At 40.7% G+C, this 15,518-nt stretch overlaps 2 protein-coding genes and 1 long non-coding RNA gene across 4 annotated transcripts in view; 2 read left to right on the top strand and 1 right to left on the bottom strand.

Annotated features, from left to right (window-relative positions):
* The window catches only part of CPT2 (carnitine palmitoyltransferase 2), a 64,750-nt gene that overhangs the window by 14,567 nt on the left and 34,665 nt on the right, over positions 1 to 15,518 (top strand). The window lies entirely within an intron of this gene.
* Positions 1 to 15,518, bottom strand: part of SLC1A7 (solute carrier family 1 member 7) — a 46,810-nt gene that overhangs the window by 4,705 nt on the left and 26,587 nt on the right. For both annotated transcript variants that reach the window (XM_053950701.1, XM_053950702.1), the window contains 4 exons: positions 13,336 to 13,435; positions 11,804 to 12,037; positions 4,791 to 4,985; positions 1,612 to 1,746 (listed from right to left, as the gene is read on the bottom strand). In XM_053950701.1, coding sequence (XP_053806676.1) covers positions 1,612 to 1,746; positions 4,791 to 4,985; positions 11,804 to 12,037; positions 13,336 to 13,435 — 664 coding nt within the window. The remainder of the gene's footprint in view (positions 1 to 1,611; positions 1,747 to 4,790; positions 4,986 to 11,803; positions 12,038 to 13,335; positions 13,436 to 15,518) is intronic.
* On the top strand, positions 1,717 to 9,640 carry LOC128792366 (uncharacterized). Its single transcript, XR_008432383.1, has 2 exons — positions 1,717 to 1,866; positions 9,465 to 9,640. It is a non-coding gene; the product is annotated as an uncharacterized LOC128792366 (long non-coding RNA).

The raw sequence follows: 15,518 nt of genomic DNA, 5'->3' as shown, positions 1-15,518 counted from the left end.
GTCTTTTCTTTGTTGTTTTGAAAAGTTGTGTAAGACAAAAAGAGGAATAATTCCCATGTACACTGGAAGGCTTACTGGAAAAACAATGAAATGTTGATGTTGCAAGAGCTGGGCAAAAACTGAGTAATATAGAGGGAAAAGGCTTTTGTAATACAGTCTTAAAATATTCATACAACACAAGATTCATGACTCCTATTAATGCTAATAATAATAATTTTCTATTACACTGGACAGAAAATATTTTTTCTCACAATTCTTCATATAAAAAAAAAATGTGGCTAAAAGTTGAATAAAATAGGATATATAACAGAATGGTCTTGTAACACAATTTGCCTAGAACCCTGATGTAATGAAACTCCCTATATTAAAGGACATGTATTTTATATAGCTTAAATAAAAATAATTTGGACATTTCCTTGTGTATGCATATGCTAGTTACACAGTTAATTAACATGCTAATGAGCTAGGGACCAGTATTTTATGATTCATCTTCCTAAACTATTCAAAATTGATTGATGAAAGTTGAGAGTTCAAATAAACCACTACATATGAATTTTTAAAGTAACTCTTCTCATGGGTGACATAAATCCCTTTTATCCTGAGTGTGTTAAGTTTCAGCCCCTGGCTCTGCTGTTAAATGCCCCATGGTTGGGGATGCAGCAAAGTGCCCTCTCTACAGAATGCCTGCGATTGCAAAACTGGGGGCTGTAAGCAGGTGCTGCCTATTTAGCACTGAAATCAGAGAGCATAGAATTGCATCAGGACCTGTGGTGAAAGGAAGACATTGTTGATGCCAGCACTCAGGCTGACTGTATTGGGGTTGCAGCAGCAGTAGCCATACACAGCCCACACCATCACCGTGCTGTCATGGCTCTTGTGGCCCAGGGGTGCCAGTGGTAGCAGTGGTACTTGAGCTTTAGCAGTGGCTCAGGCCTCTTGCAGAGTGCTTCACTACTCTGAGATGATGGCCTTGAAATGTCAGTGGGCTGATAAGCAGAGTGCAGGCAAACCATGTCTCCTAGGAATGTTGGCCCCTTATCCTTGCCCAAGGCAAGGTGCTAGAGTTGCCCCTGAAGCACATTTGTCTGGCTCAGCCTTCGAACTTGTCTTGAAGATCATCATCCAGCCCGGCTATGTGCAGCCACTTCCACTGCCTGACTATCCTTCTAGATAAAACAAGTTGTTAAGTTCCTTTGGGATCTGAGCTGAGGTAGGTACTTTGTTCTACTTCTTCATCCTCCCTTCCTGTGAATATGAAGATTGATTAATGTCCTCTTCTGGACAATTTAAAAAGCTGCTGTGGTGACCTTTTCAGCTCTGGTTTTAGACTAAATGGACTCCATTTCTTCAGCCTTTCCATGCAAGACATATTTCCAAGCCTCACCTAAACTCCCTCATTTGTCTTTTTCAATATAATGTCCACATCAGCAGAGTTTTTAATCTAAGGCTACATTAATACCATTTCAAATTACATAATCACTTCCTTTGCTTTATATATATAGATATAGATATAGATATATAGATATATCTGTATTACTGTACCCCTGGAGACCATTTGCCTTTTTAGCAAAGTTGCCCCCACGGAAGCCTCAAGAGCTTTGTGTTACTTACAGTGCCCAGTCGACGGCAATAATCAACGTGATGTCATCTGTTGGGAGCCCCACCGAGGTGAGAACAATGACCATTGTCACCAGGCCAGCTTGTGGGATGCCTGCAGCACCTATGCTGGCAGCTGTTGCTGTGATACTTTAACAAGGAAAGAAAGGAATAAGCTTTACTTTCTGGAAGAAACCATACCATGTTTCTAAACCACGCTCTTACACAAGCCATGCATGGAAGTGCCAGTGTTTTGTGGACAGAATCCAGGTGAGACAGCAAGAACAGGCCAAACTGTCTGCCCAGGGCTAAATTCTCACCCTCAGCCTTTGCAGCCTTGGCACCGGTGGGGCAGTTCTGTTCTCTCCCTGTGTCAAAGGTGCAGAGCAGAGGGGCCAGCCAGGCTGTGGGCTGAGTTCTGCCAACTTCTCGTGGGTGATGGCACACCCAGAGCTGTGTGCCAGGAGTCTGCCAGCCCCACTCATGGTTATCGTCCTTGGCAGCTGAGCTCCCAGCAGACACTTTTGGGTCACCATGGCAAATCTGTGGCTGGCCCTGCCTGGGGTCTTTACTGTCAATCCGTTGCAAGGGTTAGGCCAAGGGTAAAGAGGCTGGGCCAGGGGTGAAGCCCTTGCACAGCACATGGCTTTGCATACTTGGATCTAAATATGAAGCAAGCCTGAATGTGACTGTACATGTTCAGTTTCTGGAAAGTATTTTTACTTGACCTTCATACCATTTTTTTCAGCCAGGCAAGTAGAAATGAGTGGGAGACTAGGGTAAGAGTAGACCTGGCAGGTTTAACTTTTTTTTTCATAATGTTATTTTTAAGGGAGGGATTTAATTCCTTTTTCCAGGAGCAAAAGTGACTGGATGTATTCATTTCCACTGAACTAGTGACTTCCAAGAGCTAGGCCATCCAGCAGAAAGACAAAGAACAAATGTTGACAGTTGTAAAAGGATGACAGAAAGCATTTACACTGATAATCCTCTGCATTCATCAGTCAAGAATGTCAGAGCTTTTGGAAAGCAGTTAAGTCTCATTAACCTACTATGGAAAATGAGGATAAGTGTATTCACCCATATGGAAACTGAAACACAGGGCTATCCAGTCCCTTGCTTACAGCTGTACAGCGTACCAGTACAGTATTTCTACCTAGAGCCCTTTTTTTAAATAAAAAAATACATTAGCATGTGGGTGTGATAGGGAAGGGGAAAGACCTAAAATCAAATTTTGCAAAAGTTAATCTGTGTAGCATCCTAATAACATTGTAATAGAGCATGGATAGGAAGGAACAGAAGTTCAGTAGCTAAGAGATAACTATAATGAACATTAAAAGCCTTTCCAGTAAGTGCTATGAACTGTCTGTCTGATCAGGACTGCTTCTGCCTCTTACATCAGGCCACAAAGTCTCAGGACTTACTTGGGAGTAAAACCAGGAATGTTTAACTAAGACGTTACAAGCAAGCTCATCTGCTATTCCATTCCATCTTTAACTTAATGTAGATGTTTCTTTCTGTAAGATGATCAGTTGATGGAAATCTTTACTCTCTTTCTCTGCTACATCAATGTTTGTATTGATAGAAACTGTTAACCTGGATTTTACAAACTATGAGCAAAGTAGACTGATTATTTGTCTAATAATTTTTCCCCTCTGGCAAAAATATCCTGGCATTCAGAATTATTTGAATTTTAAATCTCCAGGTCCTAAAGTATCAAGATCTAGGTACTGAGTCCACCATGATTTTCTGTTTAGCGTCCTCATTTGTTCATCTTTTTATTTTTCTTCTCTTCTTGGATTTTTCCCAATCTTTACTTGTATTTTCAGTCTACTGTTTTACTTCTGTCTGGTCTTTATGTACTGCATTAATGTGGGGGGTAAAAGAGATAAAAGGAGGTTCTGCTAAGATAAAGTTAGAGCTTACATTCTTTGCATTTGCTGTCACCCTTCTTCTCCTTAATTTTTAAAATTACTGTTCTTTACTTCAAAGTGTGTGTGATATCTGCTCATGCTCTGCCATGTTTTAGCATCACATGCTTAAAAAAAAAATCTCAAAATTCCAAATCAGAAAAGACTAAATTTTAGCACAGGCTCATTCCAACAGTTTTCAAATAGAGTGCAAGCCTGAAGCAAGAGCTCATATGGGCACAATTTATTTCTTCTTTTTGTAGTCCAACCAGGTCTTGCCAAAAGCCCATTAGCAAATCTAAGCTGTCATCTGGGGTTGGTTTCAGCACTCTCCTCTTCCTGTCATGAAGGTTTTCAGGTCCAGCAGAAGATGGGCAAGGCCCAGCAGTGTAAATGGGGCAGTGGTGAGGTCAGTGGGTGGGTAGTTAAGCAGATCTCAAATATATTGCACAAAGCTCTGACTATGAGGAATGTTTTTATAATCATTTGTTCCCTGCTGGAAACCTGCAGGTTTCAGTCCCTGAGGAATTCTTTGGCAGTCACTGGAGTTATTCTGGCAGTAATTGTTCAGCTGGATCTTCCAGTCTTTTGGATCCATTACAGACCTTTCAAGGATGGAGTACACAGCTATAACACTCTCTACCCACTGCGAGCATGGTTGTTTATGAAGCTTTCTGCTCTAACAAGCAGCAGAGAAGACAATTAGAAAACATCTTACTGACCTGACATCTTTGTGAAAACCTGCCCTGATGGTAGCATCTGTCCTCCTTCTCTCTTCCCCTAATCCTGCAACAGCTTCCCAGCACACACTATTCCCTGTCACCTGATAGAAGACTTCCAGTTTTGCAACTTTTTAACCTTCTCCTTTCACTTGAAGATACAAATCAGACTTCAAGTTGAAAACAGTTGTGAAGTTTAAAATAGTGTTTTAAACACCAATAATAATAAAATGTTCCAATGCTAGAAGTGATCAATGGGTTGCCTAAAAGCAAAAATTAGACAGTTATCTTCAAAGAGAAGCACATTTCCTGGTGTCCACATGCATCTATTAAGCAGGACCATGACAATTTCTCTTTGAGCAGTTACTGCTCTCTTACTTGGAAACAACCCTTCTATGAGGATGCACCTTTGATAAGAACAAGGATGAGTTTCATTCTTGCTACATACAAGAGTAGTGCCTCAGACTAAACAAAATGATGACCCTGATGGGTCCCTTCCAACTCAGCTGATTCCATGATTCTATGCAGACTAGCAAGCCCCAGCATGTGGAATTGTGGTTGGTACCTTATGGTAATGATCTGCCCAAAGTCCAGCTCGTAGTTGTTGACTTGGGCGATGAAGATGGCGGCCACGGCCTCGTACAGCGCCGTCCCGTCCATGTTGATGGTGGCTCCCACGGGCAGCACGAAGCGCGCGATCCTCCTGTCCACGTGGTTGTTCTCCAGCAAGCACTTGAAAGTGATAGGCAGGGTGGCTGAGCTGCACAACAGCACAGAAGTACACACTGAGTTAGTTTTGTTTCTGGGGAATGAATGAATTGTAGCAAACCTTGTCCTGACAGGGGAAGTTTCACACAACCATCTGAGCTTCTTGGCTCCTTGCTCTGCACGTGACTCACTTGCCAGGTAACTCACTCCTTTGCTTGATGGAGGATAAAGACAGTTTCATGTATAAATGTTGGATTTAGGGCTAATTTTTCTTCCCAGAGTTAGAAATACATTTCTCTTTTCCTGTTTCAGAGGCAAAGGGACAGAATTCCCACAGAGGCAGTGTTGTACACTCGAATGCAAAAAAAGGGAACAACATTCTGTGCAACTTATTCCTAAAATCTCTGAAAACTGTTTTACACTCATGGTTTCTAAAAATGTTTCCTTCCAGGCCTACTTCATGTATAAACAATTTTTTATTTCTGCGAAGTGTTAGACAAAGATCTTATCAACAGCAGCCTGAAAATAAAAGTTGCAGACAAAACGTCTGTGTTTAAGAATATAAAATCCCATTTTCTCCCTGGGACAGATTTGCCCCCATCCCTTGTATGATCATATAACAACCACATAACTGCAGGTCATATAATAATGTGTACATGTGTAAATGAGAGATGTGTGGAATAGAATGGAATGATATAAGAACATTTGACAGATACTCATTTTAAATTCAACTTGATACCCTAAAAAATATTTCAGATTTTTGTTTTCATTAACTGAGACAATTAACAAAACACTATATGGTCATATATTTTCTTATTTTTAATAAGAGGCACACATTTTAAAATACTAATACACTGAAATATATTTATTTGTATATTTTATCAGCCTTTTGGTAACATTCTGCATTTTACCATGTGGTGTCTCATTCACTGATGTCATGAGTAATGAGACCGCATTCAAGTGAGTGAGGGGGTATTTTTAATGGCACATCAGTTTGTACGGAAAATAAGTAACACCACTGAAAAAAATACACAAATCACAAAATATTTTCCTTGTTATTATACCAACTTTAATACACTGCTCACTATCTGAGACTATTTAACAGATGCAATATAGCAAACTTCTTCAGAATTGTTCCAAAGTTACGTCTTTAAAAAGATGGTAATAGGGGACGTATAGTGTGGTGACAGTGTGATCTTCAGTGTCCTGTTGCCCTGAGACAGGAAATCCAGGTGTCTTCCTCTGGTTTGGCACTTCAGATTGCTCTGTCACCGTGTGTAGTGACCCTCACATCACAATGTGCTTCCAATACCTGAACTCACAATTAGCTGTTCTCAATTGAAGATAACACACTGGATCTGCAAATTCTTTCTCAGTTGTTGCAAATGTCCTATAAAAGCACAGAGGGATTCCAAAAACTCTGAAATCACAAGCCCAAGTTTGCAGGAAAACCTAAGCAAAATGTTTCCCTGAATAGGAGTTGTCATTTTATATTTGTGCAAGCTGTTGTTCGAGGAAAGTAACCGTGTTTAGAAAGGAAAAGTAACTTCCTGCCATGAAAACACAAAAGAAAAAAGTCAAGGCTATGTTTTCAGTATGATATCTTTGTTTTCTATAACTTTATGAAGTCTAACTGCTGAATTATTTACTACAAACTGGGAGTCACTGCCTGAAAATCCAGACCAAAGTCTTTCTCTAAGTAAATATGCTGGAAAGGCAAGTAAGCAATGGAAATCTGATTACCTCCTGCAATTGGGTATATTAAACTTTTTAATTCAGCAGTCCTACTATTTAATCAATATTTACTTTGAAAAACAAACACAGTTAAGCATAACCCTGTAATCCCCAAGCTGCTCATGAGATGTCATTTCTCTCTTGAGCATGTCTGTCATTTTTCACACAGTCATTTGTGAATGACTGAAATTCTCTGCCTCTTGTTTACCTTAAAATGTTCATAAAAGAAGAGGCTGTGGCTCACAAATAATGCAGAACTGAAAGCCATGGGAGTAGCTGCAACTGGGAGCAGACTCAGTAGCATTTCTAGATATTCTGACTAGAGGCTTCACCAAGAAAAAAGTATTTAACTCATTGTCTGCCTTTTCTGCAGCTACTCAGTTTTGGAGAGTTACTTGTTTTTAAAGACAGTCTTCCCTCAGACATTTGGCTTTTCTGTAACAAAACCCTGTCTGATTTCTTTGGGTAGAAATGAGGACAAAAAGGTCATCTTACAAGTCCTTGCCACCTTGCCCACACTCTGACATACCAGAATATTTAACCTAAGTGTCTGCCTGTTCTGAGGGCAGAGAGCTGAGTTGTCAAATGTACAAATTTTAGCTGATTAATGTGTTACAATTTGATTGAGATGTCAAAAATATTGTACAAAACAATCTCATAATACCAATGGCACAACCAGCAAAATCTGTATCTGTTTCTATTGTTGTAAACAGATTTTATGACACTGTTTTTGCAAGAATTCAACTTTTAAACTTGTTCACTATCTCACAGTTAGGTGTGTCTTTCATTTGAATTTTATGCTACCTGAAGTAAAATTTCTAAGGCACATAACAACACATTGAATTATTTGTTTGTTACATATTACAATAATAAAAGAAAATGGTGAGAATGTAAATGCAATGATGATGAAAAACATGCAAGATATTGAAAGAAAACAAATTTCCAGATTCTTGTACTTTCTTAGACAAGTACTACATTGTCTCACTCAAATTTATCACACTACATCTTAGAGTTAGTAGGATGTGTGTCCTACTTACTCCTGCTGAAAGACTTTCCAGAACTCTCTGCTCACATGAGAAATTGAATTTATGATCTAGAGGTAGTTTTCTCAATTTACACTAAATTTGCTTTTATGTGCTTTCTATATTTCTCCTTGCACAGTCAGCTGTTGCAACACATGATGTTAAAAATCAACTTTTTCCTCTCTGCCTGGATTGACCCAATCAGTCTTTTTAACCTCTCACTTAGAAGATTGCTACTTTACATCCCTGGTTACCCTTTCAGCACCTGTTTCATAGAAATGAACTTTTCCTGAGTACACCTGACAAAAGTCATGTGGAACATCCTAGAAGAGGTAGTCCAATGATGTTCCATTTTTACTCATATTATATCATCTGGCACACGCCAGAAAAATACGTCTTATTTAAGGCTTTGGCTACTGGTGTCTCTCTGGAGGCAATGGAGGGAAAAAAGGGTCCTACTGTAGATCTGGAGTAATATTAATATATAATTTCAGTATTATAAAAGACATTATCAAATAATTTGTCTAGTTTGTCTCTCTCATTAAACTAGGTGAAGTTTGTTTTCTTGAAAGCTACTTTTATCTAGTGTTAAACGGTGGAGCAGTAACATTAAAGCCTGACATTTAATATTTATTAAGAGAAAAAAAAATACTCTAAAGAGTGATCTTAATCTGTTAAGTCTTTTAAAAACTGACCCAAAGCTTTCAGCTGAGAGGTATCTTCTGCCAGCATTAACTCTAACAATTAAAAATACAATTCAGAGTCTTGTCTCAATTTTGGGATAAAATGCTGCAGCTGCAGACACTGAGCATAAGCTAATGCTGGCCCAGGCCAAGCTCTTACTAGTGAGAGCCACAAAGACAGCCAGTCACTGTGGAAGAACAGCTGTTCAGCCTGCTCTGTTTATCTTATCATTCAAATGCATTTTGATATTTGCTCCAAAAAATCAGCAAACTGATCTCATCTCCCCTTTCTAAATCTGCCTTTAATTTACACTGTGCAATAGCCAAGATCTTAGTGTTTCATAAGCAGCAAAACCCTTGAAAAACTCATGGTTTATAATTTGTCTTCAGAGGAGATGAAAATTGCTTCTTTTGATGGGATGTACCACTGAAAAGATGCTGTTTTAATTCATTAATGATATGGAAAGATGACCTAGAAAAACAAAATTCCCTCTTGCCATTGGAATGAGGAAAGCTAAGATCAAGAAGAATTTTGCCTGCTGGCCAAATTCTGCTTTTTCAGTGTGATAATAGGTGACAAGATCAGGGGCAGTGTGAGGGGAAGAAAAGAGTCAGAGTCAGAAATCCCCAAATGTGCAGCCTGACACCCCAGAGCAGGGTGGGCAGGGGCAGCACATGCTGTGCACCTCCAGTGGTGCAGGAAAGAGGAGCTGTGCACATTTGTCCTAAAGGATGCACCAAAGGAAAAAGACCTGCTTTTCTGCCCCTGCCTCTGCACTGATATTGGTGCAAAGCAAAATATGCTGTGGTTGGGGTTTCTGGAGAAGCATAAGGGGACTGAGAATGGGGTGCAGGACCTTTCACTAAGGGGAAATGAGCAGAAATAATATTGAGATTCAGTAAAATCCTTGCCAGCAGATGGCTGCTTAGTGGCTTTCAGGTTCTCCTGTGTTACATTCTTGGGCTTTGTAAATGGTATTGTTTTTGCTTCTTGTCGTTTGATCTTTAGCTGTAAAAACAAGCTTTTCCCAGGTGCAGAGTATCTCCAATGATTATCAGCACACTAACTCATGGTTTTCTTTCTATCTTTAGATGTAGACCCGAACCAACACAGAAACATCTGCAAGAAACACATCAGTATTTTTAAAATCAACTCTTTGTTCTCCTCTAGGATGATCTGAAAATCCAATACCCACATGACAAGTGTTATATAATGCCCCTGTGGCAAGTCTTATTTAACCAAATACAGATGTGTTGACTGTCAGGCAGCTCTCCTGTCCAGCCCCAGTTATTTGTGCATGTTCTTTTGGCAACAGCTCAGTTATGTGCAGTATCCATTCCTTTCAGTGTAATAAAGGTGAAAAGTTCAGCTATCTCAGAAAAGACACTGTGATTTGAGCAGAAAAACATTGGAAACCATGTTGGGCCTGTGTTGGATTTGTAAAATATATACACTCTTAAGGAGGGACAAACAGCTAAATCCAAAAATGTCCAAAGCCCAAATCCATATATTCAGAGCCTTCCCTCAGGACTCACCTTAAATTTGGTGATACTTTAGCTTCTGTCAATAAAGATACTAAATCTGGTATCAAGTCCTGCTGGTGATTCTGGTGCAGACTGAGCTGCCAGCTGGTGCCAGAGCTCTGTTCCCAAATACACCCTCTCTGGCCCTGTAAGTAATTATTCCTTGCACAGCTGAAGGGACAATGTGCTGTCTCAAAGCACTTGATGTCCCCACAGGCAGGGTCTTATCTGGGAGTCAGAGCCCAGGAGAGTCAAAGCACAGGTTTAAGAGAAAGATGAATTCCCTGTGTATTCCCCACTGTCAGAGGGCACTCTCACATCAGCTTGTAAGGGCTGAGGAAATGGGGCTGAAAAAAAAACCTCAAGTAAGAATTGGTTTCCCTTAAAGAGGCTCAGCAGAGACAGAAACCTCTCTCTCATCAGTTTCCGGATCAGTAAAGGACTCCTGAATTGGTGATAAAACCAAAATGCAGTGTTGATGCATAATATAGAAAATCAAGAAAAGTAATGATTTTGAAATGGTGGAATACCTGCTGATCTTGTAAGTCTTTATTAAACCTCCCTTGTTAAAGGCATCTATACTCAAAAAAAGATGGATTTTTTTTCTAAGAAGAGAAATACTCAGATTTTTAGTAAAAGCTATCTCTTTCTAGGAAAAAAATAGAATGAAAGGAATGGCACAGATTAAAAAACTGAGTTGTCAGCAATAGAGTTTTTGGAAAGGGAATTCCTGGAGAAGCAGGGAAGGTAGTCAAGTGTGTCAAATGTGAGCCTGATGAGCCTTTTCCAACATTAACATCTTTAAGTGCAAAATTCTCATCTTACTTGAGTCTGGGGATGTGGTGACATCTCAAGCTGCAAACTTTTTATGTTCTAATAAAAAAGCTTTCCTTAAGTGTATTTGGAGTTTAAGAACCATTCAGCATGTAATTTTTCTTGATTGTGTGTTTCTCAGCATGCTGCTCTTTATTGGTAATTTTGGAGCAAACTATTATATATAAAAACACCTTGTAAAATGTCACAGTGGAAATCCAGTACCTTCTACACTGAAATAATAATTCCCTCTTCCCCTTTCTTTTAATCTGTGGCTTCACAGATTAAATCTGTGAATCAGATTGTCTAATCTGTAGACATTCCTTCAGCCACCGATGCCATGAAACTGTGTTGTCATACTGGCTACACAGAAATGTTATTTTAATTGTCATTTCTGTATCTGCTCCATGCAAGGCAATTCCAGCCCTTTCAAGCACATTTCATTCACCATTTTATCCATGTTGGGAGTCATTTTCGTAGCCTGTTCACAAGCTGGTTTCCATTTTCACTGTACCTTTGTTCAGCTATGTTTAAAACTCATTGTACATCTTCTCTAAAAAGGATGCAAAAGATACTATTCCTTGAGCAGAACGCTTAAATATTTTCCCAGTGCTGGACAATAGCTTGCAACCACAGTCTTTTGTTAATGTACCAAGAGACAAAGACTAACATGAGTGGAAAGGATAAAATGTTTCCACATGACTGAAATAGGAGGTTCCCCACTAATACCAAAAATGAAGTCTGAACAAACTGCATGTCCCTCATATACATTAACTTTGTAGATGCACAATATTTTTAATATGGAAAAAGAACTTATTTCCTTTTTAGTCCTCTATGAAAAAAATTGTTTTATCCAATATTTCTTAAACCAAGGGAAAACAATATGACAAATATTATTGCCAAGTGGCTCCCACATAACTTCCAAATGTTGAAACACACATTTTTTAAATTTATACCAGTGAATTGGACAGAGACCACTGTTCAGATACAGATATATCTGCTCCACTACAGCAATAGTGTGCTCTTCCCAAGAGGTAGCTGGAGTAAGGCTCTAGCAAGTATTTTATTGGATCTGTCTAGAAACTCTATAATACCTGGAGGATGTGGCCAGAGCAATGAGCAAGGCTTGAAGGATTCCTCTGATGAAGACAATGGGATTCTTCTTGGTGATGAAGAAGTACATCATTGGCAGGATGAAGAGCCCATGCACCACCAGGCCGCACACCACCGTAATGGCATAGAAACCCAGCTTCTTGCCAATGGCTGAGGGGTCATCCATTTCTAAGATTTTGCCAGCTATTAGGAACACTATTCCAAAGGGAAAATACCTGAGCAAAAAGAAAGACATTACTAGGAGACAGCTCCCTTCCATCACACAGCAAGAGCTGCAGCTCCTTCCAGTGGCAGTGCAGCACCTGCCCTGTCCGGGTTTGGCTGTTGTGTCTCCACACCAGAGCAGGATGCCCTGAGCACTGAGCTGGACAGTTCTGTCTGTGGCGTCCCCCTTAGCACAGCTGAGGTTATGGTGCTGGCAAGGAATGACTTTTAGAAGTTTTGGTTCCAAAGGTAGCTCTGACTTTTTAGCTTCAGGCAGGTAAATTACTGGGAAGAGGGGGAATGAATCCTGAGCTCCTCTCATGTATTTGTGTTCATGTAGCTGTTCATGGATTTTTGTTGGAAGCTCTTAAGTAAACGTTTATGTTGTCTTTGGAAGACAGAGGAGAAACACCAACATGCATTAGACATGCTCTTGGACAGCCTGGGGGTTTGATTTGGGGCAGATTAATAGGCAGAAGAATTGTTAGTTTCTGAATCTGATCTGGACAGGTGCTTTATCAAAACTGTTGTGCTTCTGTGTGCAGTTGCATATAAAGTCATGGATGCCAAAAAACATTAAATTAAAAAAAAAACAAAAAAAACCCAAAAACTGGGAGCATCCAGCCATCTTCCACTTGCAGCCGTGCCATCTCCAGAGACTTGACAATACTTCCTCATTTTTCTAGAAATAAACGACCTCCTTTGACATATCCACCCAAGCAATTCCCTGACCCAGCTCAATCAGATTGGACCACATAGCTGGAAAGAGAGGCTGTGTGCTGAGTGCTGGTTCTCTGTCCCACATCAGGCTGAGCCACACTGGGGGACATCCTGAAGTGGGAGGAAGGTGCTAAGCTGATAGCGCTTGTTGTTGGCAGCCACGTGCTGCTCCTCTGATCTTTGGGTCAGGTGTGTTAGCAGGTCTGGCTGGGTCTGCAGCAGTGCTGGAAGGGATGGAGGTACCAGCTAGAGCATCCCATCGTGCTTCTCCCTTGTGTGGCCTGGGTGGCTATGATCCCCCTTGGCCTGCCCAGGGATTGGCAGTGCCCTTGGGGCATACAGCACACCCCACCCAGCTATACCATGTTCTGTTATTTGGGAGTAACATAGAAGGTGCCCTGTCAAAAGGATGGTACAGACCAGGGACAGATGTATGTGCATCCTCAAATGCTGAGGCCCTGCAAAACCAAGAGTTATTCATCCTCATTTATTTCCCTAGAAATAAATGTGTGAGATTTCTGTGCATTTTCTTCTCTTGAAATGTTCTTATTCTTTTTAAAAAATACTGATTTCCTTAACACCTACTTACCAAACAGCAACTGCCACTATCTTCATGACAGATTCGTTCAAACACTGGCAAAAGCTGACCAAAGGGACGCCGCTGTTCCCCATTCTTCCCAACATTATACCTGCAATCAAAGCATTCAGGTTCAGTTTCTCAGGTGTCTTCACACACAGCCTCAGTGCTTTCCCTCCCTGCTGAAACTCAAAGCCCTCTGGTAGCAAGGCTGTGTCCCAAACCATCAGTCATAGAGCCCTGTATGGGATTTACCTGCTCTGAGTGATTTGTGGAACACAAACTGAGAAACGTTTTCTATTGAAGGAATCTGTCTCTGCCTACAGCCAGGCAGCACCAACGAGGACTTGGGAGGAAAAGCCAGGTTTTGAGGTTTGCTCTAGTAATGAGGAGTTAGTAATGGAGTCTCTGTCATATTTTTAGTAATTTTCTGTCTACATGGTAATAATTAACCTTTATAGTCAGTCAAGCTTTGCAGTTTTGGGGGAGGTAAGGAAATGCAGATTCATGGGGAGAAAGGCCAAATTGCTATGAAGACTAACTAGTAAGGAAGAAAGCAAATAAAACCCATGTATGTGCCCTCATTGCTCAGAAAATAACTAAGTACAGCTCTGGGATGTGTCAGCTAACCATATATTCTCCAGACACTGTTAGTTTCCATGAATGCATATAAATAGACATCATATTCCTATAGTTATCCTCCCTGCAAGGATTTTAAATTTTGTAGCAATTGCTACAAAGAGTCAATTGCTCAAGGAAACACTTCAAAAACTGGCTGCACCAAGGGAGTTTGCCTTTGAGGGGAGCTGCCTGGGGAGGCAGGGGCTGGCAGTGGGGTGTGAGCTGCCGCTTGCTCTGGACGTGCAGTGGCCTTGCCTTGAGCAGGAGCCCGGCTCTGTCCCTTGGAGCCCACGGCTCCGAGCCACGTCTCAGGCAGTGCCGCTTCCCAGGCCATCCCCTGCTGAGGCAGGCAGGGAGGCTTTCAGCTGCCTTATCCAGGGATTTCACAATAGCAGCACTCTCAAGATGTGAGTTTGTAAGCCTGTTAGAATTCATCTAAGCCATAACTTTCAGGTCAGAAGACAACACTCTTTCATTAAGCTGTTTCAGTGCTTCCATTTTGGAGGCAGAGAGGTGGTACAGTAGGCTGAAGACAGCGATAAACACTTGGCCACATCCTTTGTTCAAAACAAAAGCCTGCAATAGTCCCTGGTGATGACAGTTGTTGAGGGCTTGGTGTCTCAGGTTTGTTCATGGCTGGTACAGCCAGAGGTGACCCAGCAGCCATGCTGTGGGTGACAGTCCTGGTGCTGTTTTGGGTCCATCAGCCAGGAAGAAGCCAGGTCTCGGCTTCTGCCTGCTGAGCCCTGGGCCAGCAAGACTGAGGGGCTTGGTAAAAGTCGTACATTCAGTTCTGGGCAGACAATGAATGATCTTCTGTTCTCAGAAGCAGAAAATTGCTCTTGGTCCTAGTAAGTAGATATAATTAATTCATTCATATCCAGTAGGTTTTGACTGGAATTGTGTTTGTGGTGATGTTGTACTTTGGAAATGGACTATAAAATACTACAAACTGGGAGACAGCCAGTTTCCAGCAGGGTTGTACAGGGAATACCACCCACTGGAGAAACTAAAAAAACAGAGACAAATCCACTAATTCTGGGTTTGAATCTTGACCCCTTGTGCGGGTATGAACCACAATATAATAAATACAGTCAAAGATGTTTTATGGAACTACCTTTGTTGACCAGATTAACTTCCAAGAATAAATTTTCATAAGGAAAATTTAATCAGCATTTTCTTATAAAAGTCATCAGAACCTTATGATTAACTAAGAAATGTTTGTTTAATTTTCTTCTTTCAAATCCACAAACATAATATAACACACATGGCACCAATGAGTTCCTCCAGCAAGTTGAACTAAATAAATAAGCCAGACAGAAGCTCTTACTCTGACAAGCTAGTAGGTGGTATATAACTGTCTTCATTGCAGGATACCAAAAATAAAATCAAAAAGTTTCAATCAAAAAAAGAGTATCCACAGATTTAAAACTCATAAAACAATGTGGGTTGGCATACTGGCAGAGGGCCCATGGGTCTGATCTGGTGGTAATTCCTGTCTCCTCTGAACACACTGTACGAGGTTGTCTTACAGCCAGCAAAAGATGGGTCATAAATAAAAATAAAAGATTGTT

Source organism: Vidua chalybeata, chromosome 9 (genome assembly GCF_026979565.1).
Source record: "Vidua chalybeata isolate OUT-0048 chromosome 9, bVidCha1 merged haplotype, whole genome shotgun sequence".
In the NCBI taxonomy this organism is placed as follows: Eukaryota; Metazoa; Chordata; class Aves; order Passeriformes; family Viduidae; genus Vidua; species Vidua chalybeata.
This window is presented reverse-complemented; position numbering and strand designations above follow the sequence as displayed.